The sequence below is a fragment of the Cyprinodon variegatus genome, unplaced genomic scaffold (assembly GCF_000732505.1).
Source record: "Cyprinodon variegatus isolate N-32 unplaced genomic scaffold, C_variegatus-1.0 Scaffold54, whole genome shotgun sequence".
NCBI lineage: Eukaryota > Metazoa > Chordata > Actinopteri > Cyprinodontiformes > Cyprinodontidae > Cyprinodon > Cyprinodon variegatus.
Genome location: NW_015150507.1, coordinates 1,606,143 through 1,631,967, shown reverse-complemented (window position 1 = coordinate 1,631,967; position 25,825 = coordinate 1,606,143). Strand labels below are relative to the sequence as shown.

General features: G+C 38.0%; 2 protein-coding genes across 3 annotated transcripts; both read left to right on the top strand.

Moving 5' to 3' along the window:
• Positions 1–3,247: 3,247 nt before the first annotated feature.
• Positions 3,248–12,880, top strand: trabd (TraB domain containing). Of its 2 annotated transcripts, none has more exons than XM_015371181.1 (10): positions 3,248–3,316; positions 3,873–3,943; positions 4,140–4,200; positions 7,217–7,383; positions 7,918–8,058; positions 8,798–8,908; positions 9,179–9,318; positions 10,017–10,189; positions 10,966–11,062; positions 11,161–12,880. In XM_015371181.1, exons 2-10 carry the CDS (start codon positions 3,890–3,892, stop codon positions 11,330–11,332), a joined length of 1,116 nt encoding a protein of 371 aa, XP_015226667.1. In that variant the 5' UTR covers positions 3,248–3,316; positions 3,873–3,889; the 3' UTR covers positions 11,333–12,880. The 2 variants fall into 2 exon arrangements, with proteins under 2 accessions (XP_015226667.1, XP_015226668.1); XM_015371182.1 differs by having other exon boundaries at positions 3,255–3,316; positions 3,873–3,913.
• Positions 12,881–15,158: 2,278 nt separating this feature from the next.
• On the top strand, positions 15,159–24,667 carry LOC107082481 (selenoprotein O). Its single transcript, XM_015371180.1, has 9 exons — positions 15,159–15,816; positions 18,232–18,435; positions 18,531–18,708; positions 18,903–19,033; positions 21,566–21,843; positions 21,944–22,112; positions 22,946–23,131; positions 23,337–23,493; positions 23,596–24,667. The coding sequence occupies exons 1-9, from the start codon at positions 15,263–15,265 to the stop codon at positions 23,812–23,814; spliced, it is 2,076 nt and encodes a 691-aa protein (XP_015226666.1). The 5' UTR covers positions 15,159–15,262; the 3' UTR covers positions 23,815–24,667.
• The last annotated feature ends 1,158 nt before the right edge of the window (positions 24,668–25,825 follow it).

The following is a 25,825-nucleotide window of genomic DNA, read 5'->3' as shown; positions in this document are numbered from 1 at the left end:
GTTCCACAGACACTCTGGTGCACCTCTCCGAAATTGTAGGTGACTGCAGACAGTGTTGCAGACATGAGGCCTCTGATTGGTCAAATCTACATCCCCTCACAAATATGCATATTTCCTGTTTGGTATCTTACTGGCTTGTTCAGGTTATATGACCGCCATTGTGGAATACGACTCGTGAAGATCAACTAGCTAGAAGAGCAAGGTGCGCAAGAATGCTGAGACCTGGATCCCCGCTCTTTTTCACCCTCATGTCCCTCCATTGTTGCACAAACTTACCCCTTGTATTTTTCCACTTCCTCACTGCCTTGGCCATATCTAGACCCACAGCTAGTTTGTGATTGTCCCTCTTGTGTTGTGCCGTGGAATGACATAAGACCATCCTTCAAAATTGGACATAAATCAAAAATATCTGCGTCATACCTGCGATAAGCTCACTGCGACACACTGCTGCAGGAGTATAACCAGCCTTTAAGGCACAGCTGTGCACTATTCATGGTGTCTAATCAGCATCTTGATATGGCACACCTGCGAGGTGGGATTGATTATCTCAGCAAAAGAGAAGTGCTCACTATCATAGATTTAGACTGCTTTGTGAACAATATTTGAAGTAAATGGTTATATTGTGTATGTGGAAAAAGTTTTAGATCTTTGAGTTCTTCTCATAAAAAATGGGAGCAAATCCAAATTTGTTGCTTTCATATTTTTGTTGAGTGTACTTCAGAACTGTGTGATCACAAATGCAACAATCCCCTATTTCTCATCTCCTTCTACTCATATCAATTCATGTGACTGGTGTCCTGGGCAGCAGAATGCAAGAGAATGATAATGGCACAGACATGATCCTTGTTATATGAAAAAAAAAAAAAAAATTTCTGGATGACAAAATATGTGATTTGTTGAAGGAAATGATGTCATCTTCATGCCTCAGGATGACCTTGCTCAGCTTTCACCCACCAATGAAACCAGCAGCGATAAATTATAAAACAGGGTGCTAAAGAGCAGGGTAAACACCTATACTTAAAAAAGGCACAAGGTGAAGAAACATGTTAAGATTTTTAAAATTAAAAAATGAAAGACACCTCCATATCCCCTACAGACTCCAATATGGCTGGAAAGAAATTTCTTTAGAACACATACTAGGACTTTGTCCCCTAATCCCTCTAGCTGAGTAGACACGTAGCTCATGCAATACAGCTGTTGAGATCTGCACAAATAATATGCAAATGTTCACTATATATATGTGGCAATAATGTATGCGCTTTGAGCATATTACTTCACACAATGTTTTAACTTGGTATATGCTTCAAATCTAAAACATTTCATAGCTTTCCATTTTTAATTAGCAATACAATGGATACTTCACTATATGCACACATCCTTTATCAGTAAGTTAGCACATTATAGGATTGTAAGAGGGCTAAGAGTAGTAACACAGGTATAGTGCCTTGTAAAAGTACTCATATCTTTGGACATTTTTTTTTCTCATGTTAGAATCTTAAACTTTAATTAAAATTGTATGCCTTGAAACAACCCAAAGTAGTGGATGGATTCTGATAGAAACCTGTTTAATTTATTTATACATAATATAAATACAACAGGTACTATGGGAAGTTATTTAGACCCTGAAGTGAATCATTTGTAAGACCACCTTATGCTGAAGTCTATTATTTATTAGCTTATTTTATGCATCAACCAACAAATTTTTTTTCTAAAGCATTATTCTTTGCAAGATAACTCAAACTCAGCCAGACTGCACAGTGTCTTAGGACATGTATTTTTAAGTCTCTTCATAATTTTCTAATTTCAGTTAGGTATGGGCTTTTGCAAGGGCCATCAGATTTTACCGAAACATTCTAGTTAAGTTCTAGCCATATGTTTTGATTTTCTTGCCTTTTAAAAGGTGAACCACTGCCCCAGTGCAAAGTCTTTGCTAATTTTGTTCAGTTTTTTTCTCTGTATCTATCCACAGTCCCATCATGACTAATAATTGACCTGTTGGCACATTCTCCCACCTGAGCTATAATTAACTGTAGCTCTTACAGAGTTGCTACAGACCTCTTGTCTGCTTCTCTGTGCATTGCTCTTTATGATTATACCTCAATCTTATTTTTAGATGTTGTATTGTGAAGTGCTTCGTGAGATGTCCAAAGGTTATTTTAAACCTAACACTAATATTCCATAATCTGATTAATCTCCTGATCTGTGTCAGGTGTGTCCAACTCTTGAGAAAGGCCATGCCTTTCAGAATAGATTTTCAGAATAAGAAAATTTAATGACATCCTTCTCCCTTTTACGTACTTGAAAATCACCCTGCATTGTTCCTTCACATAAAATCCCAGTAGATACATTAAGGTTAGTTTGATAAAATGTGTAAAAAGGTATGAATACTTCAACAAGGCATTGTGTAGTGTTAATAAACAAGTTATCGGGAATTTAGAAAAATGTTGGTGGGCTCCTGAAAATTTGGTGATCAGCTCATTTTAAAGGAAGAAGCTCAACTATGTTGTTGAGGTGGTTTGATGTAATGTAAACAAAACAATGTGCTATGTGGTAAATTGTACTTTTTGAATGGGTTATTGCAAAGATGAGTAAGCTATACTCTGTTTGATCCTCTGACACAATCCAAAAACAATCTTTCTGTAAATTAAATCACAAGTAGTTAGAATATATATTTATAATATTCATAGATTAAAAACTAGCATATAGATATGCACTTACCATACGCCTTTTTTTCAAAGAATGTGTTACATGTGCACACCACAAACTTTCTTGCACAAAAGATTACAGGAACTTCAATAAAGGAAGTTTAATACTTAGTGACACATCAGCATGACATTTGTTGCAGACATATTACTTTATAGGGCCTACAGTGTAGATCCACCTACATATAAAACTTGCATCAAACATAAACACTGTGGCTAAAGTCTTTTTCACATTAGCTAATTATCATACGATTGTCTTGAGGCTGCCTCGTTATAATACGCACATTAAATGCATCCACAAGCACTTTAAGACTAGAACCTTTAATGAGTTCAAAACGCATTTTTTCTGTTGATTTTCACATTATAGCTGACTCAGAGCAGAACCTCTGATAGTGAAAGGTTACTGCATAAGGTACAGTCCAGACTTTGATTGTACCTTGTGAAATGTCACAGAAAAAACACAAATAAAAAAGTTTTCCTTAAAAAAACTGATTTGGTCGTAAATGCCTACATGTACCATAATGCACCGCGGCTGTCAGTGTTAACCAACTGAGTGCTACTCTGCTGCATTAGCAAACACCAGTGGGACAGACGGGCCCCGGTTGGCTGGCTTTGTAAGTAACATGTTTTATATAACATCTTTAGGAGTTGCTTGAGTCAGAAAAGAAGTTAGATGCATTTTAATATTGTTTTGGTTGTAAATAAACTTTGTGTGTCGATATTTTATCGAACCAGCTAGCGTATGTTAGCTTTAAGTTAGCTTTATCCAGAGAAAGCTAGGGAAACAGTGAAGTTCTCAATAAGTGTTTGCATGCGCTGCAGCAGCAGGCATTTATAAAAAAAATGTATAAACAGCCTTGACTATATTATTGCTTTATTGTAGGTCACCCCTCGCACTCATAGCGATATCGTGTGATATTGTAATATGTGTGTGATTAATTCTGTTAGGTCTGTTACAGTCACCACTTTCAACAGCAACATGTTCTGCGTTGTAAGCGGTAGCAACCTTTAGCTAAGCCGGTAGTTGTTGTGTTGCACATAAAGCAACGTCAGCAGTCAGTGCGTGTCCAACTGTCAGTGAACGCCTCACCGCAGTCCGCCCTCTGTTTGTGTACAGAGCTGCACCTCGATGTGAGCCGTTCTCATTCCTCTTCTCTCTGTTGCACTTAGTTTTCGATTCTCCAATCATGGACGAAGACAAAAAACCTGAGGTGAGGAAAGAAACAAGCTTGTTTAAAAAGGTATTTGGTTATATCAAGTTCTTACAACTACATAGATACTTAGGTTCCGTCAAAAAAAATATTTCTCAATCTCCAATGATCTGGCAGTGTTCATCTTTCTCAATACAGAAGGTTTTTCACGAGGAATCTCTTAATCTTTAGCAGGACTGAACAAGCCATTAAGTGATGATGATGTGTCTGTTTTGTTGTTTCACAGGATCATTTAGTGGCTTCTAATGCTTCAGAAGATGAACCACCCTGTATAGCTCCAGGAATGGGTATGCTATAGTTTTTAAGTCTTTTTTCGTGTAAGTTATACATTTACTGTGTTGCAAGAGTGTTCCCTATTGATTCAGACACTCTGAAAACTGCATAACATGTTGGTAGGCATAAGATAGAATCAGTTTTTTTTAGGAATACTTTAATACTGTGCCTACTGTATGTAAAACACTTTAAGACAGTCAGCAACTGAAACAGTTCTGAACATAGCTGCAAGCTATAAAGCATGCTTAGAAAAGAACAAGACTATATGAATCAGGAACACTTAAAAATAATAAAACCAACTGAAAACAAACAAGGTCAGACTAAGTCTGACCCATGAATGAAGTTAGATTTTAAGCCTAGTTTTTAAAATCAAAGCCAACTCTCGCTGTTGGGTCGGTAGTGCATTTGTTCACCTGCCTAAAAGCGCTCAGGATGAGTCGATGACAGAGTATGAAATGCACAAGCTTCTCTTTTTCATGGTGCGTTTCTCATATTTGTGCAGATAGGGAGCTAAATGTGTTTAAAAAGGACTGTTTCTCTGGAGTTATGCTGATTAAAATCCAGTGCATTGGTCTAATTTCGGTGTTAATTTGACAGCTTTCAGTGTAACCAATATTTGTGCTGAGATGAGTTGGATAGAGCCCTGCGAAGGGAGCCTGAAAGTTTGTCAAAGCGACAATGCATTCATTAAAAAAAAGGCGTAGAGACCTGTAGAAGCCCCCTATGTTCAAATACGCTGGTGCCATCCCTGCACTGTTGGAATCTAATGGCTCTGTTTGCAGTATGGCTGACAGGATTTTTTTTTATTCCTGGGAAAAATGATTTCTATAGCTTGATGGAATTGTGTCGTAATACATAACATTTGGCATCTCCATCTATCCCTCCAATGTCTTCCTCATGTCCCTTCTTCTTCTTTTGAAATTATTGGAATACTCTTTTCAAAAAATGCAACCAGAAGCATGTTTCAACCCAACATAAAGCTATGTCTTGCTGTTCAAAATGTATCTAAAACATTATGTATAAAGGCCAAACTAAATTGACCTACTACGTTACTACTATATATTATAGTATATTTCCTCTTTGTCAGACTGCAATTAATTATGCTTTGATCAGAAGAGAGGAATATACATTTTTGGAAATCAGAAAGGCGTTAAAAACAATATAAACAAGTTTAAAAATAGAAATTAGACATAAGACAAGCTATGTAATTTCTGATCAGTACTGTTTTTGTTCATATAAACATTTTAACTGTTATATACATTCATATAAATAATATTTCATTATATATTTTATTTAGATCATTAGATGCCAGAAAGTTTTACTTCTGTGAATTTTATTTTTATTTTAACACTTATTGCTTTTTATAAACAGGTCTCCCAGCTTGAATCTCAGTGAGATAGCCTATATAAATAATGGATAAATGAAATAAAATTATTAATAACAACTTATTTAAAATTAAATATTTTAGTTTGAGATAATGAAACTTATTGAAGAAAAACATGTATTAAAAGTGTTTACATATCTTTGGCTGGTTTGCCCATAATTGTGTGAGGTTGCTTGGTATAAGAATAAATCCAACAGTTTGTTTTAGTCCTCTAAACCAGGGGTCTTCAACGTTTTCGAGGCCAAGGACCCCCAAACTGATTGCGAGATGGAGCGGGGACCCCCTTATTATATATATTGTATGGAATTGTGTTACGGTATATCAAACTGGTCCTATAGTCACTCTGTTACATATGGAGTCATGTAATGAAAGTCATTTCTCGCTTGGATTATTAAAGTTTTTCTGATTCTGATTCCTGGTTGATGGGACAGGTGTTGTGAATGGAACGGTGCCCAGTTTTAAAGAGCTCCTGTGTGTCGCTGAATGTGTGCATTGATGACTGACAGACATCTTCTGTTTTCATTTAACTGTTTACTACAGTCTGTTGAATTCATGTTAATGTGGATCTAAAGACATTTTAATTAGTGCAAAAAATTGCAGTTGGGAATATAAAAAAAAGTAATCAACCAAGACTTTCGCGACCCCCATGCAGTACCTCCGCGGACCCCCTGTTGAAGACCTCTGCTCTAAACTGTACCACACATGACCACACTGTCTTCACTCATGATTCGACATTGTTAGACAATGTGATGTTGCTGTTCGTTTAGCAGGTTAAGTTACAAAAATGTTAACATGTCATTGAGTTATCTTGTTAAACCGTAGAAGATATAGGTACAGTTGGAGCTCAAAACATTAGATTACAATATTGTAAAAAGTCTGTAACTTATTTTGGAAAATGAAACTCGTACAAAGATTTGTTATACAGAGAGTGAATTATTTAAAGCTTTTTTACTCCTTTTCTTTACATTATTATTATATTTATTTCTATGCACTCCATGCTTGATTGGGGCTCTTTTTGTATCATTTACTCTATCAATACAGCAAGCCATGACTGTTGCAATGCTGATGTCTAATGAAGCTCAGGCTGCTTTGATGGCTGCCTTCAGTTCCTCTGTATTGTTCAATCTTGAGTCTCTTCTTCTCATCAATATCCTATAGATTGTCTATGGGGTTGTCTCCTGGATAAATGTCAAGTCAGCAGTCTACCCAATGACTGTTTAATCTATTGAAACTGTGACTAAACAAACCTTTGCAGGTATTTTGAGATCATTTACTGATTAGGGTTCGACAGCATGAGTTCCCAACATTTGCTTTGGTTACAATTTTCTGATAAACTAATTATTGGTTTTAATTCTCCATCATAATCAACAAAATCCGCACAAAAATAAAAGGCTGGTATATTTCACTCTCTGTAATGTAAATAATGGAATAAGTGACAATATTCAACCTTTTTTCACACCATTCAAAGTTTAGATGTGTGTATTCATTATCACGTTGTCTTACTTCCTATTGGTTGTTTAATCAAATATCTCATCTTAACTGAAAGAATATCTGAAGATCTGTCCTTTATGTTGGAGTTATTTAGTGTTCATGTAACATGACAGTGTCAGTAATGACTTAAATGAGTATCTCTTCTGTCTGTTTAGCGGATGGTGAAACGTTAGAGATGCTCTGGCAGTTGCGAGCCCAGCGGCGCCAGAACTCCCCTGAGCTTCCAGAGACGGTGACCCGTCTTAATGCTCCCGACGGCAGCATCCTCTACTTGGTGGGGACTGCCCATTTCAGTGACAACAGCAAAAATGATGTGGCAATGGTAGGTTACATTTACTTTAAAGATTTGGTATGTTGTAAAGTGGCAGGCAAGTCAGTTGTGAATTAGCTAGGGCTGCACAATATATGAAAGATGTATTTATTATAACAGCTTATATGTTAGGAAAGCCACACAAAACTGCTCAAGATGTAATAAATTACTCACTTAAAAAAGATTTGTAATTTTTCCACTATGTCAGACTCGCCACCGTGAAAAAATTCCGTAAACATATTGCCAGAATGATTTAACATTAGGAGGACCACTTACTTTGATGATCCACCCCGAAAAGAACATCCTTCACTATACCTTTAATTAAGTCCATGTTGAATATTTTCACTGTCAGGGTTCATGATAATTAGATCAGAGAGCTAATTTAGTAAAGTCTCATCTTGATTCTTCTTTGCTCCTCAGCAGTCATTCTCCCTTTTTGTTTAGTACATATTTCTTTTCCGTTTGTCTCATTTTACCTTCTTTGGCTCTTATAGTGCCCTCATGTCTTTTGTCTCTCATCCACTGCTCTTTCTCCCCTTCATCCAGACGATCCGTGCCGTGCAGCCAGACGTGGTGGTTGTGGAACTTTGCCAGTACAGAGTTTCGATGTTGAGGATGGATGAGAATACGCTGCTGAAGGAAGCCAAAGACATCAACCTGGAGAAGGTTCAGCAAGCCATCAAGCAGGTTAGACTTGGAGACAGGATGAAGTTGAATAAAATTAAATAAAATTAAAATTTTAATGTTTATTCAGAGGTTTGTATTTGGAATGTGATTTAAAAGTGGGAAGGTTTCAGGGATATGAACACTTTTGCAGACAATTGGATAAATACTTTGACATTTCACTCATTAAATTAATTTAATTGGGTCAGTTAAGTAATGCCATATACCTTCAATAAGGTTCATATATGTACAGCACTACATCCCAATCATACTGTTATTTGCATGACTATCTCAAGCCATTAGTACTGATTGTATATTTCTATCAATGCTCCATCATAACTGTTTCGATTTCTATAAAATCTCTCTAATAAAATCTACGACATTGTCATTGTTTTATGCTTGTGTGACAATTTTTTTCCTGTCCAGTTAAATAATTTTTATAAATTAGCAGTAAACTTTTTTGGTTAGTATCCATCTACATGTATAGATATGAATACTACTAGTAGGTGTGATTATCCGTCTTTTTTGTGGTTCCAGTTAAGAAATATGCATAATTGGCCTTACAGGCATAAACTTCTCTTTGAATCTCTAAGTGCACCAAAAAAAAAAACCTCTTTGAGAGCTGCTAGTTTCTCAGGTTTCCTTTTTACTTCAGGCTCTGGTTCCCTTCCAGCCAAGATTTTACTTCCTCATACAGCCTGTTATCAAGTTCTGAAATGTATTGACGTTTTTATTTGTATTGTTCTTTTCCTCTGTCTGACAGAATGGGCTCATGTCCGGCCTGATGCAGATTCTTCTGCTCAAAGTTTCGGCTCATATCACACAACAACTTGGAATGGCACCTGGAGGAGAATTCAGGGAGGCATTCAAAGAAGTAAGTCGACCACAAACCTGTTTTACACAACTACCGTGCCATATCTAAGCCAGACACGATGTTGTAACTTCTAACTTGGGATGCGTCATCTGGAACAGCAATTCCTTGTCTGTGTCTTGCAGGAAGACAACAAATAGCAGTTTTGATAGATCAATCTTATCTTATAGAGGCTACTTAAAAATCCCCGACAAAGCAGAAAATATGACAATTTGAATTATCTGTGCACTCTTTACCTGTTTTTACAATCTGGAAGTATTTTTGTCTTGACAGGCAGGACGGGTTCCATTCTGTAAATTTCACCTTGGGGACAGGCCAATCCCAGTGACATTCAAGAGGGCCATAGCTGCTCTCAGTCTGTGGCAGAAGGCCCGTCTGGCCTGGGGTCTTTGCTTTTTGTCAGATCCAATAAGGTATAAATTCACTTTTTTTTCCCCCCTACATTGTATTGAATGCTTTCTTAATAACCTTTTATAATACTGCTTAATAAAGAAAAAAACTGCTTCTTTATCTGGATCCTTCAGTCTCACCAAAGTGACATGGAGACTTTCCATTTATTAAGTGGATGTAGGGCCAAAAAGCTAAGCATACAACATAATGTAATAACACCTAGTAATTTTATTCTGATTGCAGGATTGGTTTGTAACTAGAAATATAAGCATCTTAGATATGTTTATGTTCACTTTAGAGCTTAACTATTAGCACCAACATAATTTTAAGTAAATCTGGTAGGGTTTTAATAAGAGCTTGTTTGGTGTATCTGATTGATAAACTCATTATTTAAAGTGCCTGATTACAGCTTTAGCATTTCTATATCTAAGCTTTTTATGGCCTATCCTTGAAAGCTAAAAAGTGTAGTTTGAATTTGTATATTAACTTGCATCTTAAAATATATTTTGGCCTCATTTAAATCTTATGTCATTAAACACAAACAGAGTTTGTGTCAAGCACTTTAAAGTAAAGGCTTTTTCAAATATGTTTTTGTGAAGTCATCTTCTCAAGTTCTACCACTGTAGAGTACACCCTAAATTGCTCCATATGAGCTAAAAAAAAAAAAAAAGCACGATTGTATAACCTTCATCTAAGAGTAAAAACTGCTGAAATGTTTCAGTAAAGAGGACGTAGAGAAGTGCAAGCAGAAGGACTTGCTGGAGCAAACCATGTCCGAGATGATTGGAGAGTTTCCTGCTCTTCATCAAACCATTGTTGCTGAAAGGGACATCTACCTCACACACACCCTCCGCCAGGCAACACGCTGCGTGGAGTCGCCATCTGATGGCCAGAGTGAGTATTGCATTTAAAGATCTCATCACTTATGTATAAAGTAATCTAAACACATCAGTTGCTGGTATATTTGAATATATATTGAGGCTTTGAAAGAGCCCTAGCTCTGCCAGACTGGACTCGGAATGCTTTCAAGCATCATTACCATCATTACCCCATCTAAACACATAAAAGTGGTTATCATCTAAATGTAGCTGTATTTCTAGGAGAAGCTGAGCCTTTTCATCAGCATCATGGAGCTCTTAGAAGGTGTTCTCTAGACCTTTCCATCTCATTCAGAATAGCCCTTGACACCTGATATATCGAGTAATCCCCTCCTTGCCCAGTTCTTTTATTCCTTGAAGTTGAACATTTGGCATTCCTCTTGAGATGCTTTGTAGCCTGTTTTGTATTTCCAGGAGTTTGGACTGTATTTAACTCTCTGTCTCTGTCTCTTTCCTATCTAGAGAAAAGTATCTCCATAGCATGATGCTGATATTGCTGTATACAATGCTGTACATGCAGGCCAAAAGCTGAACCAGTTCTTTGTTTTTATGCTCTTACTGCAGAGCGGCATATATTTAAACAGTCTTAAACAAACCAGATTTGTGGACTACTAACTAAGTAGCAAACAAAGGTGAAAGCCATTTACTACTTAGGTTAATTTTGAAGCCAAAATGGATGCATTGAAATCCTTACAAATTTAAGCTACTTTTATTTTGCCCATACAAAGTATGTATTTTTTTTAGCTTTACATTAAATGAATAACAGAAGCATACTTTTTTTTGTTTTTATAGAAGTGCCTGCTGTGGTGGTTGGAGTGGTAGGAATGGGTCATGTCCCTGGGATTGAACAAAACTGGGAAAAGGAGCTCAACGTTCAAGAAATCATGACGTAGGTTTTTTACCTTTTAATCAAATACTAAGAATAATGGCCACAAGGGAAAAAAATCTATAAAACATGTTATTTTCTGCTTTATCTTTCCTCCTCAGTGTTGCACCGCCCTCACAGTTCAGCTGGGTTATGCGTGCTCTTGTAAAGGGCGTTCTGTTGGGAATGCTGGGATATGCCTGTTACCGTGCTGGAGGAGGTTTAGGTCGAACCCTGTTGTCTCTACCAGCAGTCCAGTCTTTACTGGAGAAACTTTGGCCTCATCCTGCCTGACCCCACTGGACCTTTTTAAGCCTTCTCTGACACAAGCTTTGATCTGTTAAAATAATGCATCTATCACCGATGGCCTTAAAAACAGGAGGTGAGGCTGGATGAACGAGTGCACCAGCTCACGCCTATAGGAACTGAGACGGACCTCACTGGGGTCAAAATCTCTTAACCTTATGATGTTTCCATAGACACTGTTGGAGTATACTGCCAAAGAAATCACAACTGTACCCTAATCCTTCAGTTTTGTTGTACATTTGGCATAATTTGCCTCCTAGTAGAAAAATAATATCCCTATTTTACCCAAGATTTAGATCATTTTAATTACTGTCCTTGGAAGCAAATAGTTATTTCCCTGGATATAATGGAACCCTTAACCTGAAAGAAGCCATTTTCTGTGTATCAAACAGATTGTTGGTAATTGGTCCAGCACTTTATAAGGTGAGTAGAAAGAAGGAAGTAACCTATACTGTTATTTAAGTATATATGGATTTAATAATTGCACAGCGGCTCGAACTAGACAGTCTATCATATTTTGTATGATCATTGAAGCATATTTCAAAAATATCAGCATGGTGCTGATCACCCACATTCAGGATTAGCAGAAGAAACTGATTGCTCTGTGTCCCAAACTATACAGCCAAGTGCCTCATGTTCCAGCTGGAAGGGCTACTGTGAAATCCAACCATGTTTGTTAGCTGCATCTAACAAAGCATTTGTGCAGTTTTAATAAGTCTTGTCATCTTGCAACTGAAATACTATTTTATAAAGAGAGGAGGTGAGGTTGATGTTGACTTTTTAAATGTTACCAAACTGCAACTTTTTTGTAAGAATATTCTAGAGACACTGATGCTCAGGAGGCCTAACAAAGCCTTACAAAAAAGTTAGATGATTTTTTTTTATTATATATATATATATATATACAATTTTCAATATAAGGTAATTAACTTTTGTGTTAATGTTCTTATAAAAAAAAAAAAAAAAAAGATCCTATAGGGAAAACCATAGTTTGAGGATGTGGCAGTCATTGCTTCAGCTGTCCTTATATATGCATTTATATTTATTGTAAAATCAGGAAACCAGATGATGAAAGTTGCTTTGTTTCCCCCCCTGAGTAAAGGAACACTCTGGTTTGTACATTTATAATTTTCATTATTTGGGATGCCAACAAAAATGTTGGTTGTGTTGGGAAGTGTAGCCTTACTTCATTATTACTTTTGCCTTTGACCCCTGACTGCCTCCTCTGCTAAAGCATATCACCAACCATGAGTCTACGGTATATTCTGGTACTGCATGTAAAACAAAAAGAGACACCCCTGAAGCAAAATGTTATGTCGGAGTGCAGTACTGCTAGTTCTCTAAACATATTTGCATGATTTTAATTCTTAGCAATATCCAGGTAATTTTAAGTGATCTTTGTACAGCAGATTTATTATTTACTGTAAGGGACGGGAAATGAGCTGCCTCATTAAACCTGTAAATGGGTCCAATTAATTTATATTGAATGTGATGTTCATTTTTTTAAAAGCAAAATTAAAACCTATTCAGTCTAAATGAGTTCAGGTAATGTGTCTTCCAAGTAATAAAAGGTTTAAAAACTGAAGGTCATATGCAGGTCAGATACTTTGCTTTATCTCATAAAAGTATACAATTGATGACTGTACGAGTATGAACACAGAAGGAATGTTTCTGTTTGTTTTAATGACCGTTTAGCCCATATCAATAATTTGTTTTGGCACTGTAAAGGTACCAAACACAGTCTTGTACAAAAAAGTAAAGGTAAACTATATTTGATTGAAAATGTGTACATTGTTCTGTGATTGGTCTAAGTGATTTTAAGTGGGAAGATGGTGACAACATCTATGTTATTAATCTAATTCTAACTGGCATAGATTTTGAAGGGAGGGTATCATTTCACTGACTTTTGGGAAGCTAGATTACCAGATAAATGTTAACTTTATACCCCATACATGCATTCATTAAACTGCTTAAAATATTAACTTTCATGACTGGCATATGAACTTAAGAGAGATACCATTATTAATCCACAGGATTTAATATGATTTACGTCTTCCCTTTGTAACTGAAAAAGTGTAAACTCTTCTAGAACTAGTGGTAGGAAAGAATGCCTGGTTGTCAATGTCCACTTATTTCACTTTAAAGGAATCTGCAATCAGGGCTGTGCAGACCAGTTCAGCTAATTCACTCAACCTCCACGTCTTTGTGGGCTTTGCTATGGAAATAGGTGTACTGATCGAATAGGTTCAGAGAAAACAAAATCCTTTTACTTAATTAGGAATCTTAATCCCTCATATTTGAAGGCGTCTGTCCCAAACAGGGATCTGACCAACAACTGATAGACTTAGATTTATTTTGTCATTTTGTATACACAAGTGTATACGAAAAGAAATTTCGTTTTGAACAGCTCTCTAGACAATTTAATTTTTTTTAAAGGGCAGCCTTGATAATGTATGCAGCAGTTGTTGTCGAACTGCTACTACTTCCTCCAGCTCCTGAAGCACTTGCTTCTCCTCTCTCAGGGGAGGAAGAGGATGATGCTGTAAGGGTGGTAGCCCCCTGAGTTGAAGAGGCTGACGTGGTTGAAGCAGCAGTGGTGCCATCGACAGGTTTAGTAGTGACAGATGATGCTGGAGAAGGTGTGGAAACCGGAGGGGGCCTGGAGGAGCTGGCTGGGGATGTTTCAGCATTTGGCAAGGAAGCATCTAGAGTGCTCTAGAATCTATATCTATATGAATATGAGATCTCAAATCTCTGAAATTTCTCAGTCATCCAGATTATGTGCAAGCTTGAAATGTTCAGTATAGGCAACTGGATGTGAAGTTTTCTAGAAGTCGTTTCGCCTCTCATCACACCTGGTCAGCCAGGCCAACCATGACGATCACTACTCCCTTTTCAGAGGCAAAGGCCAGTGTGGGGCAATACAGGCCAACAACGACCTCAGAGACCCCATTACTAAGGGGTGGACCTGTTCTTCAGTGTGCATGTTTTTTAAGCCATAATCATGCTTTGTTGCATTACGTCATAAAGCCTGGAACTCAACGCTAATTCAGAAATTTTCAATTGAGAAAGTTTCCTGGATGGAGAAGGAAACCTCTTCAAACTTGGAAAACAAAGTCCAGCGGTTTGTATTTTAACTTTTTTGGAGTACTGTACATGTAACAAAGAATTAGAGGGAACAAAAGGTGGTTATGATCCCTCATACTTGATTGGCCATGGAGGTCACCTGGGGGGAGATCAGAAATGTATAATGTGAGATTAAACCAAACATATTTTAAAGGGAATTTTAATTCAATAATGGGTTGACTCTTTCTACTAAAATTTCAGAAGATTTTAAATAGCTTAATGTGAAAAATAATTCTATTTTTCTCAAATATTTTAGTGGGAAGTGTTGGTCTAGTGGTTAGAGCACACTGCTCCCTGGGTGCTGCACAGTGGCAGCTCACTGCTCCCCAAATGAATGGGTGAAATGCAGAGGTGAAATTCTCCAATGTGAGTTTAATAAAGTTAAATTATATGAATCATTAGTTCTTACTTATTCACAGAATTCTGACTATTAATCCCAGAAGTCAAATTACCTTGGACTTTGTTGCTTTGATATAGTATAAATATTAAAAGTAATCATAACTCTGAGAATAATTCAGATGAAAGTGTTTTGAGGTACCTTGAATTAAAACCTTTAAGAAATTATAAATTAGTTTTAGGTATTTGGAGTAAAATTTGTTCAAGCGCCCCAACTTGATTTTTCCCCACCAAGGATCGAAAGTTTCGACTACTGTTTCAAGTCGGACGCATAAAGGTGTAACAACAAAACGTTTCCTAAACATCCGCCGCAAGCCCGAGGGTTATGAAAGCATGAGTAGCTTACACCGTTCAGTCTTCGCCATAGGACATTAACGTACTGATGGCCTAGTTTTCATGGCTTATTTAGCACCTCGACTTGGAATATCACGCATCTTCCCGCACCGTGTGGCTGTTTTCAGACTCCTTTGCACAGTAGGAATGGAAGACATGGGTTTGGCTGTGGGTCGTTCCGCTTTAGAGCGGCTCGACTTTGACAACGTCGTCCTAAAGAAACTTCCCATCGACCCGTCCGAGGAGCCGGGTGTGAGGCTGGTGAAAGGAGCGTGCTTCTCTCGGGTCAAGCCCGAGCCTTTGAAAAATCCCCGCTTCGTGGCCGTTTCTCATGAAGCCCTGGCGCTGCTGGGGCTGGACGGAGACCAAGTCCTCAACGATCCTCTCGGACCAGAGTACCTGAGCGGATCAAAAGTCATGCCTGGATCCGAACCCGCGGCTCACTGTTACTGCGGTCACCAGTTCGGGCAGTTTGCCGGGCAGCTGGGGGATGGAGCTGCCTGTTACCTCGGAGAAGTGAAGATTCCTCCAGGACAGAATCCAGAGTTACTCCGAGAAAATCCAAGCGGGCGGTGGGAGATCCAGGTAAAAGGAGCTGGACTCACTCCCTATTCAAGGTAACATGTCTCTAGTTAAAAGTACTGTTTAATTTTTTTTTGTGAACAAGTAAAAAAATAAATAAACAAAAAAAGAGAGACATATGATTCGTTATATTTTTCCCCCAGTAACTTTAAACTCCAGTTACATATGGTAAAGTTAGTAAAGTAAGATATTTTTTTCATGTAATTTTGGTTATTTTGGCTTTCGAAATTAAAACCTCGAAGTTCAGTGTCTGGAAATAGTGTCATTGCCTCATCCATAGGGTTGGCATGGCTTCCTCTGGCCCTCATAGGAAGCCTATGTTTCTCTAATAGTGTCCTCCATGGCATCAGTAGTGTTGGTTCTGGCGTTTCTTATCTTTATCTTCATTCTTAATGAGGTTTAAGGCAGGTACGTTTGCAGGACAATCAAGCACAGCAGTACCATGGTTAATTAAATTAGCTTCTGGTATCTTAAGGGTGGATGGGTGCCATGCCATAATGGAAAAGAGGAGCGGCTCAGCACTAGAGCTGTGACATTTGTAGGCCATGTGTCGGATTAGTGCACATTGGCTGTTAATGCATTGACTCAAGCCTTAGTCTACTCTTATAATCTACTAAATTCTTTAATATATTTTGATCAGCAATCCTCTCAAGGTGACAAAATCCCTGCTGTGTGTGCACCCTATCCTTTTAGATAAGACAACTGGCAAATCAGCCTTCTTCCATCAGTTGTGTAGGCCAATGCATGGATTAAAAAGTCTAGTTTGATTTAGATTTTTAATACAATTCTTGCTTCTGTTACTGCATGTAAGGCTTCTAGAAATAATAAAAAAAGTTACAAGAAATATAAACATTGATAGAATTTAATGATCTTTTTTTTGCACGCAAATTCAATTCAGTTCGTTTATATGATGCCAATTCACAACACGTCATCTCAAGGCACTTTACAGTTCACCAGATCATACAGTCAAATTGATTTAAAGTTTCTATCTAAGGAAAAACAGTTTATTGGATCGAAACACTGACTTGAATGCAAACCCTCACATTAAGCATGTCTGTAGCGACAGTCGAGAGGAAAAACTCCCTTTTAACAGGAAGAAATCTCCAGCAGAACCAGGCTCAGTGTGAGCGATCATCTGCAAAGGCTGGCTGGGGTTTAAGGAGACAGAAGCAGAGATACAAAAAGCAGCTGTAAAAGGCAGCCCCATCCAGGAAACACACAGCCAGACAGATGAGCTCTGAGCTAACTCCCATGTCAGAGGATGAAGAGAGCAAATTTCTACAAATCACAAACTTTATTTTATCTTGGGGGTGAGTTTGTTAGTCACAAACAAACACAAAGTCTACTTGTTAAGAAGGAAATATAGAAGGAAATATATAAAGAATTATAAAATCTGAACATTTTTTGTTTTGTTTTAAAACATGTTGTGTGTTCTGCATTTCTTTTTGTCCCCTAAGATACAGTAGTTTGTTAAACTACGGTATCAAAACAACTATAATCCTTGATAATTCCTTAAGGGTTTGGTCCCTACCGGCTTTACAAGTCTTAAAAAGCTATGTTTTTAATTTCTATTTGTATATTTAAAAAAAAAGCTCAGTTATATTGGAAGGAGATCTTTTTCAATTAATCAGATTCTGAGTTAGGTTTAGGTCTGGACTTTGAATGGGCAAATAATAACTGCTGCCTTTATTAAATGTCTCATATTATGCTACATTTGAAAATGAAAAAATATTAACAATGAGGCCAACAGAGCATGCTTTCTCGGTTTGTGCCGAAAAATTCCTCTGAAATTAGGCAGACTGCATGTACCAAAAATCTCCCTATTCAGCCCTCCTTTGGACAAGCTGTTTTGGGGCTTTCCATGTCCCCTTCTTCCCGAAGGCTGCGCCCCCGTAACCATGACAACCAGTCAGACTTTGTAAAGATAGCCTAGGAGCGTGGGATAATACATTACATGCAGGCAGTAGCTTGACCGATGGGCTGCTACAGACTGCTCTGAACAGCTTATTACCCTTATGACATCATAAAGGGAACACTTTTCAAACAGAACACATTGAGAGGTGGAACATTAGCTAAGAGGTGGACAAATGCAGTGATATGAGGTTCTCATTTGTGAACCTCATACACAAGCTTTTGGACACATATGACTGTTAAACAAATTTTTATAAAGTTAAATTTGCATAATATGGGACCTTTAATGCTCATTTTCCATAGCATACTGCTGCCACTGCTAACTTTCACTTTGGCAATGGTTTCCAATGTTCCTTGTCACAGGTAACAGTTTGCACAGCAGTCAAATTCATGCATTAGAAATGTGGTGCCTTTTTTATTCCCCTGTGGATTTACAAAGCCACCCTCTTCATTGCATTTATCATTTTTCTTTGTACTCAAAGCTAATAGCTACCGTTTTCATCAATCACACAGAATTAAAATACGTGCATCCCCTACAGAAAAGCTGATGGCCGAAAAGTCCTGCGATCAAGTATAAGAGAATTCCTGTGCAGTGAGGCAATGTTCTTCCTCGGCATTCCCACCACCAGAGCCGGCTCTGTTGTCACCTCCGACAGTAAGGTCATAAGGGATGTGTACTACAGTGGAAATCCCTGTTATGAGAGATGCTCAGTTGTCCTCCGCATTGCCCCTACCTTCCTCAGGTAAGCACGTACTCTTCTTGTTTCCTGTATAATGGATATCTTAAGTCATCCTGATGTTTTCATTGGAGGTTGTTTGTTATTTTCGGTCTGCACAGGTTTGGATCCTTTGAGATCTTCAAGCCAGCTGACGAGTTCACTGGACGCCAGGGTCCCAGTTATGGACAAGAGGAGATCCGTGGTCAGATGTTGGACTATGTCATCGGAATGTTTTATCCTGAAATTCAACAGAACTTTCCAGACCAGGTGGAGAGAAACGTGGCTTTCTTCAGGGAGGTGAGAAATGTTTAAAGTAGAAATTATTTTTCTAAGGCTGTTTTTGTTTTTTGTTTTTCTTTTAGTAAAATAAGTTCAATGTCTGTACAAAAACTGCTCCCTCTGTTTACAACATTTTAATGGAAGGTAATGTTATTTCTATTTTAAAAAAGCGAATTTGAAGATGCCATTTTCTCTCTTCCTTGTAATTGTAGCTGATGTGTCGTACGGCTCGACTCGTGGCTCAGTGGCAGTGTGTGGGATTCTGTCATGGAGTCCTGAACACTGACAATATGAGTGTGTTGGGTCTCACTCTAGACTATGGTCCATATGGCTTCATGGACAGGTAAGACATAGGGGTTATGATATTAATGTGGAATGATTGACTTTATGGCTGTTGAAAGAGCAGAGATGGCAAAAGTACTCACTTTCCGTACTTGAGTAAAAGTACAGATACTTGTGTTAAAAAATACTCTGGTAAAAGTGGAAGTACTGATTAAACTTCTTTACTCAAGTAAAAGTAACAAAGTACAGGCTTGTAAATTTACTTAAAGTATAAAAGTAAAAGTAGAAACCACTTTTTTCATGCCGTTGCCTACATTTTAAATGGATGTCTGCCAATAGGACTAGATCTCCGTTGTGTTAATTTTCAATCATCTCGTCGTCCATACTACTATGCTAACGCCACCGCCACCAAGCTGCAATGATTTGCCGCCAATGAATACCGCCGAATCTGTCGATTCATCTTGTAGTGGTGCGTCAAATGCAACGTAGATTCCCATCCAATTAGATTGAATTTGGTATTGATGACGTGAAAAATAATAACGGTAACTCCATTGAAATGATTCAAAACTAACTACTCCTTAAAATGTAAGGAGTAGAAAGTACAGATATTTGTGTAAAAATGTAAGGAGTAGAAGTAAAAAGTCGCCATAAAAATAAGTAGTAAAGTAAAGTAAAAATATCAGAAAAATCTACTTGAGTACAGTAACTAAGTATTTGTACTTCGTTACTTCCCATCTCTGTGAAAGAGTATATAAATATACCGGGAAAATGGGATCTTTGTACACGTTATGTTAAAGGAGAAAAGCCTTCACTGAATTTAGGAGGAGGATTAAGGTTTCAGCTTCCAAACATTTACAATTCAGTCCTGAAACTCATTCCAAAAACAAAATATACCAGCAACCTCATCAGGATTTGAATGGAAAAACCCAAAACTCATACAAAACAACAGACTTCAACGACCTAAGAGAACAACAGGTTGATCATTGATCTGCATGTGACTTGGAATGTGCTTAGGAGGATGGGCCTCCCGGTGCTTCAAAACATCAGCACTTCAACTAATAGTTGCTCTAGAGAAAGGTAACAGAACCAACAAAGACTCCTGGGTTACTGGGTTAGTGAGACAACTTCAGCTTTAACCCTGACTTTCCACAAAGTCAGGGTACCACAAAGCTTGATTCACTCTTGGAAAGGCTAGCCACCGTGGTAATGTACTCTGAACTGCAAACTTGCTTCAGGGCAGGCTAGCTTTCAGATTTGATCTGAATCCTGGAAAACGCTTCAATCAGCAGCCAATCAGCTGTTTTGGAAACAATGATGGACCCTTGTGTAATTGCTATACTGAAGCTGCACCAATTGGGGATTGATGGTAAACTGGCAGGTAAAAAAGAAAAAAGTTCTAACACATTTAAAAAACCAGGACTATTTGACTCAGTCTCCTCACTTCTTGTATTAATATGATGCAGTTGTAGCTTCAGATTCAGCTTTGTTGTCCAACTAACTAGAGTCCAACTAACTAGATAAAATAATGTTTTAGTGTTTTATTTTCAACTTCCCCAAAGTCCTCTTCACAGCTCAGGGTGTTACATCGAGGGGATGAGACATGATTAATGCACTACAGTGATTGGGATGTATGGTTGTTAAATGACAATGTGTAACTTATGCATTTACACAGCCAGGAATCCTTTGTCACGTGTTTTGGCGTCTCTTTCATGGTACCTCCTTGTATAATTTTTTTATTGAGATTTTTTTTTTCCTCTTTGAAACCGCCCCTTTCTACATACTCGATCACAGATCCATGATTAGTCGAAGCTAGTTTGAGTTAGCGAGTTGATAACCAGCTTCATGGTGCTGTTGATCCTGATTGCCATTGTTGGGGATTGCTTAAAATAGATAGTCCGGAAGTAATCCCACTACGTTTAGCTCGATTCGTTGTACAGGCCTCTGGTCTTGTGGTCTTCGATTTCATCCTGTTCTGTGGATACACAAAAGTGTTTTCTACAATGTCCCTTAATTAGATTAGAGAGAAGAAACCTCAGTTTTTTCAATTCTCAAACCAGACTTTATTTGCATTAACCTCTTCTTACACGTAAATATATTCGAGTTTGAACCTTCTGATATATTTTTCTAGATGTTCTGTTTCTTTTATGGTTAATCTTCAATAATGTGTAAGTAGTGCTTCATTATTCTATCGATTTTATACAATTTACCAGGACTATTGGCAGCTAAACAGACTCAACATGCACTACCTTCATTATGCCAGACGGTTCAATGTTCTTGGCTTTAGAAGCTTTCGCTTGATTCCTTTTATTAATCTCTTTATGGCCTGATAGCCTAATCTTTGCCCCCATTTAAAAGTAAAACATTACCTTAAATTGTATTTTTCTTGTCCATGTGTGCAACTGTAGATTATTAGTTGTGCTGAGTTGAAGCAGGGACTTCTATTATTATTTCCTCATTCAACTTTTAACTAGCATTGTATGTGGTTCTCACTGCTTATATAGCATCCTTAACTGTATGATCAGTCAAACATGTAATAAATAGTGATCATGTGTAATCTACATCAGTTGTTTCAGGATTTCTCTGTTCATTTCAGGTTTGATCCGGATTTTATTTGCAATGCATCAGACAACTCTGGCCGATATTCATACAAGGCCCAGCCGGCTATCTGCAGGTGGAACCTGGTGAAGCTGGCAGAGGCTCTGGCTCCAGAGCTGCCAACGGATCGGGCTAAGGCAGTGATCGATGAATACCTGGATCAGTTCAATCGCTACTACCTGGAAAACATGAGGAAAAAACTAGGCTTGCTTAAAAAGGAGGAGCCTGAGGATGAAATCCTGATCACAGAGCTGCTACGCACTATGCATGATACAGGTTGGGCTGCGGTTTGGGACCTTTAATGTGTTTTGCATCTCAAGAAAAGAGCATTAACTCAAATGAACTTAATTCATTAACTTTCCATTTGTTCATCTAGGTGCTGACTTTACGAACACCTTCCGCAGCTTAGCTCAGATTTCCTGTTCACCAGAGGGAGAAACGGAGCAAGATGAGGAGATTGTTAAGAAAGCCACAGAACTCCTTCTTGAGCAGTGTGCCTCTTTAGACGAGCTAAAGTCAGCAAACACTCCCACAATGGATCCCCGGTGAGCTATTTAGATAATGAGCAAGGATAATGGTATCAGTCAGACAAATGAAATGGGTAGAAATTTTCCATCGTAAGACCAAAAATAAATGTACCTGATAGGGCCTGTATAGACTTAAGGAAATGTCAGATTTACTTTGTTTTATCCCAAATAAATCAGACCTAGTAAGATCTGAGATGTTGCTTCTACATGTTAACTTTACATGGGTACATGGGCTCTTCTTTTCTTTCCTTTTTTTAAACAAGTTCTAGCTTTCTAGTGTTGTCTCATTTCTGGTACGGGTGAAATAGTTACATAGGTCAGGGGAGTGAGGCAATGTGTTCTAGATGGTGACCCACATGTTTCAAATATGATTAGATGAAGAATTTATTTTGGAGGGAAAAAACTACAAAACTGCTAAATTGAGAAGCTGTTCATGTTTATTATGCTGAGTCTATTTCCTCTGACCTTGTATGGTCAAACTATGAGCTGAAAGATGGAGAGGTGCCTCTTTTAGCCCTGCTATTTTGGCACAATCATAGCATACTGGCTAGGTTCCATAAAATTAAAAGGAAGGGAAAGGTATTGATTTTATGATAGACTGTAGACTTATTTTGTTAAATGTAGTGCTTATTTCTGACTCTAGAGGGCAGTTGTGGCTTAAAACATTACTTTTATCTGCTCATACTGCTGAAGATGCAAACACCTGGTTTTAATGATAATGATGACACTTTTCCTGACTGGCCAGAGAACCTGCCTGACATTAAACACATAGAGTATGTCTTTATTTTTTCTTAAAGACAGTTATTGCCTGTATTTTAATAGTTAAGCATCCTTTATCTTTTTGTTGACAGTGAGTTGGCAATGCTGCTCTCTATGGCTGAGAGCAACCCCGCTCTGTTTGAGATGATCTCAGACAGGGCGACCATAGCAAAGCAGCTGGACAGAATGAGCAAACTGAAAGTCCTGATGGAGACGAGTCAGGAGGAGCTGAGAGGCAGGCAAGCTCAGGAGTGGACTTCCTGGATTAAACTCTATAGGTAAGCGACTTTCTTTGCAAAACTACACAGGAAAAGGACTAATTTGGAACAGGCTGACTATAGACCGAGTGGGGTGGTTATCATTCTGGTGGAAGTCTAACTGATAAAAGGGGCGGACAGACAGAAATGGGAGGAAATGGGGTTTTCTGGTGGATAATGTCCCAATGCTTTATTTCACAAGTGTTTTCATGTTATCGCTGCACAGGAAACGCCTGGCTCTTGAGCTGGAGGGTCAGAGTGACGCGTTGGCTGTACAGGAAGAGAGGGTGAGGGTGATGAACAGCACTAACCCTCGTGTGGTGCTCAGAAACTACATTGCCCAGAATGCAATAGAGGCTGCAGAGAATGGGGACTTTTCTGAGGTCAGGATCCACATCATAAGTTGTTTTTTTGTTTTGTTTTTTCCCTTTGTGCCCTGAAAACAGCTTTTCTCATCTCTCTTTGACCACTCTGTCATTCTGCAGGTCCAACGGGTCCTCAAGGTCCTTGAGAAACCATTCTCTTCTCAACCAGGGCTGGAGCTTCCTGCGTGGGTGGGTTCGCATGGGAGCACCGCGCAGGGGGAAAGGGATGAAGGAGAGGAGCAGCAGCAGCAGGGAGCCTCTGCATCACCAACAGCTATAGACCCTGTGCCATATGACAGCAAGCCCCCAGCATGGGCACGCCAAATCTGCGTCACATGATCTTCGTAAACGCTTCCTTATTGCTGCCATGCCTGAAAGAACAAAAAAGTTGGAAGTTGTTGATTGATTTATATCTTTACTTCTATGTCCCTCTCCTGATTTAGTCAATGTCCAACTTTCTTTTTTGTTTAGCTCTGGCAGGGCAGCATTGAGGGAGTAGTGACCCTTCACAGATTAGCACGATGACACAAAACAGATAGGGGTTAAGAGATGACTCGCTTCTTCCATTGCTTACAGTTTCCAAATTTAAAGTGCTCTGTTTTTATTTTAAAACATTTAATAATGAAGATAAAAAGACATGTTCAGATTCAATCATGGATCTGAAGGTTCCAGAAGGAAAAGTCTTTCGAATGCATTTGTTTGAAGGGATTTTCAACTTTACAGAAACCAAACTTGGCTCACCTCCACCTTATCTGTTCAGTGTCACTTCTGCTATTTATGATGATTCAGGCAACAAGTCCCAAGGTGACCTGCCTGCCTCTGACAAACTGTGGGTTGTCACTTCTAATGTACACCAAATATGCAGACTGTAAGTTTAAAAGGGAGTGTTTGCAGTGGAAAGAAACACGCACAACTAATTCTTCTTTAAAGAAATTATTTTCCAGCAATGGGGCTCAGACTGTTATTTTCTTTTTCTTAATTTCTTCACTCAGGCAAGTTTCAATGATGAATATCAAACCTGGATATAACTGTTTACTTATAGTAAATACCCATGTTTGCTACACAAAATAAGATGCAATAGGAAATATAACTTTTGTCCATATGTAAATAACATGTAGAAATAAGCTCTTCATCTGTTAGAACCAGTTGTTACTAAACAGCTTTTAGTAGACTGTTTGATAGATTTTAGCCTTAAATTTTAAGTCACATTTGAACACAGAAACTTTTAAATCTCAATAAAAAAATGTTTTTTTTTTCAATAATGAGAAGTGTATTGTGCATAATCACTCTCTTCTTCTCTGATGCCCCTAATTAAAGTCAGTGCAGCTGACTTTAATTAGGGCAGTCACCCAGGTTTTGAGGCCATCTTACCAACTGTATAGTATGTAGAATTTACTTTTTGCCTGAAATAATTATTATTTTTTTTAACCGGCGGTCAGGATGCTGCTCAAATACATCTACATTATGCTATTTTTAATCCTGCTTTTAGATTTTGTGCTTTTATTTTTATAAATATGGACCCATCTTCCTGTTTATTTAATCCTTTATTGTCCAAGTGGCTATTTTTAGTCATTCTGATATAAACACCACTTTGCTGAAGACCAAGGAGGGATTATGAGGTCAAATGTGATCTACAGGATCTACCTCTGTCTTTAAAGATACGTTTACATCCTATCTATCAAAAATAACAGCTTTTTTTTTTTTTTGACAAAAAGCACAGCCATATCTATGTACACATGAATAGAAATGAGGTTTTGGATTGTAAAAATATATTCCCATTAGGTTTCACTATAATTTCATTAAAGGATCGATCATTTTTATGCTGCCCCGGCGAAATTTTCATTAAATGATCATGAGAATGACAAAGATTTATAGATGTCTTTTAATGGCATAAAATATATTTATGGTATGATAATATTTTAATGTTATAAAAACTTCATATACTCAATATATTCAGAATGTGTTTTTCAGTTTACTGGTGAAAAATGAGGGAGAACAAAAAGATAATCTATTCCACTGCTGGATTTTCTTTTTATATATGAAAAATATAGCAGGACAAATCTTTTCTTAATTTGGGGCCCCATCAGTTTAGGGCCCTTGGAATCTTCCTAACCCCCCTGAAATGTTACGTGTGAATGCCTTTGCAAGGTAGTACCAGTTTGGGTGTCAGCCTTGCCTGAAACAACCTCATAGTTATTACGTTCATGTTCCAACACGTCTTCAAATAATTACTGAGGAATCCTGCAGCTATAACGCAGCTTCAGGTTTTCATCCAACCTGTGCGCATGAGTGAGTTTTAAAATTGACACCTGCCTTTCATTCACCACTGTTCTTCACCTTTAATTATTGA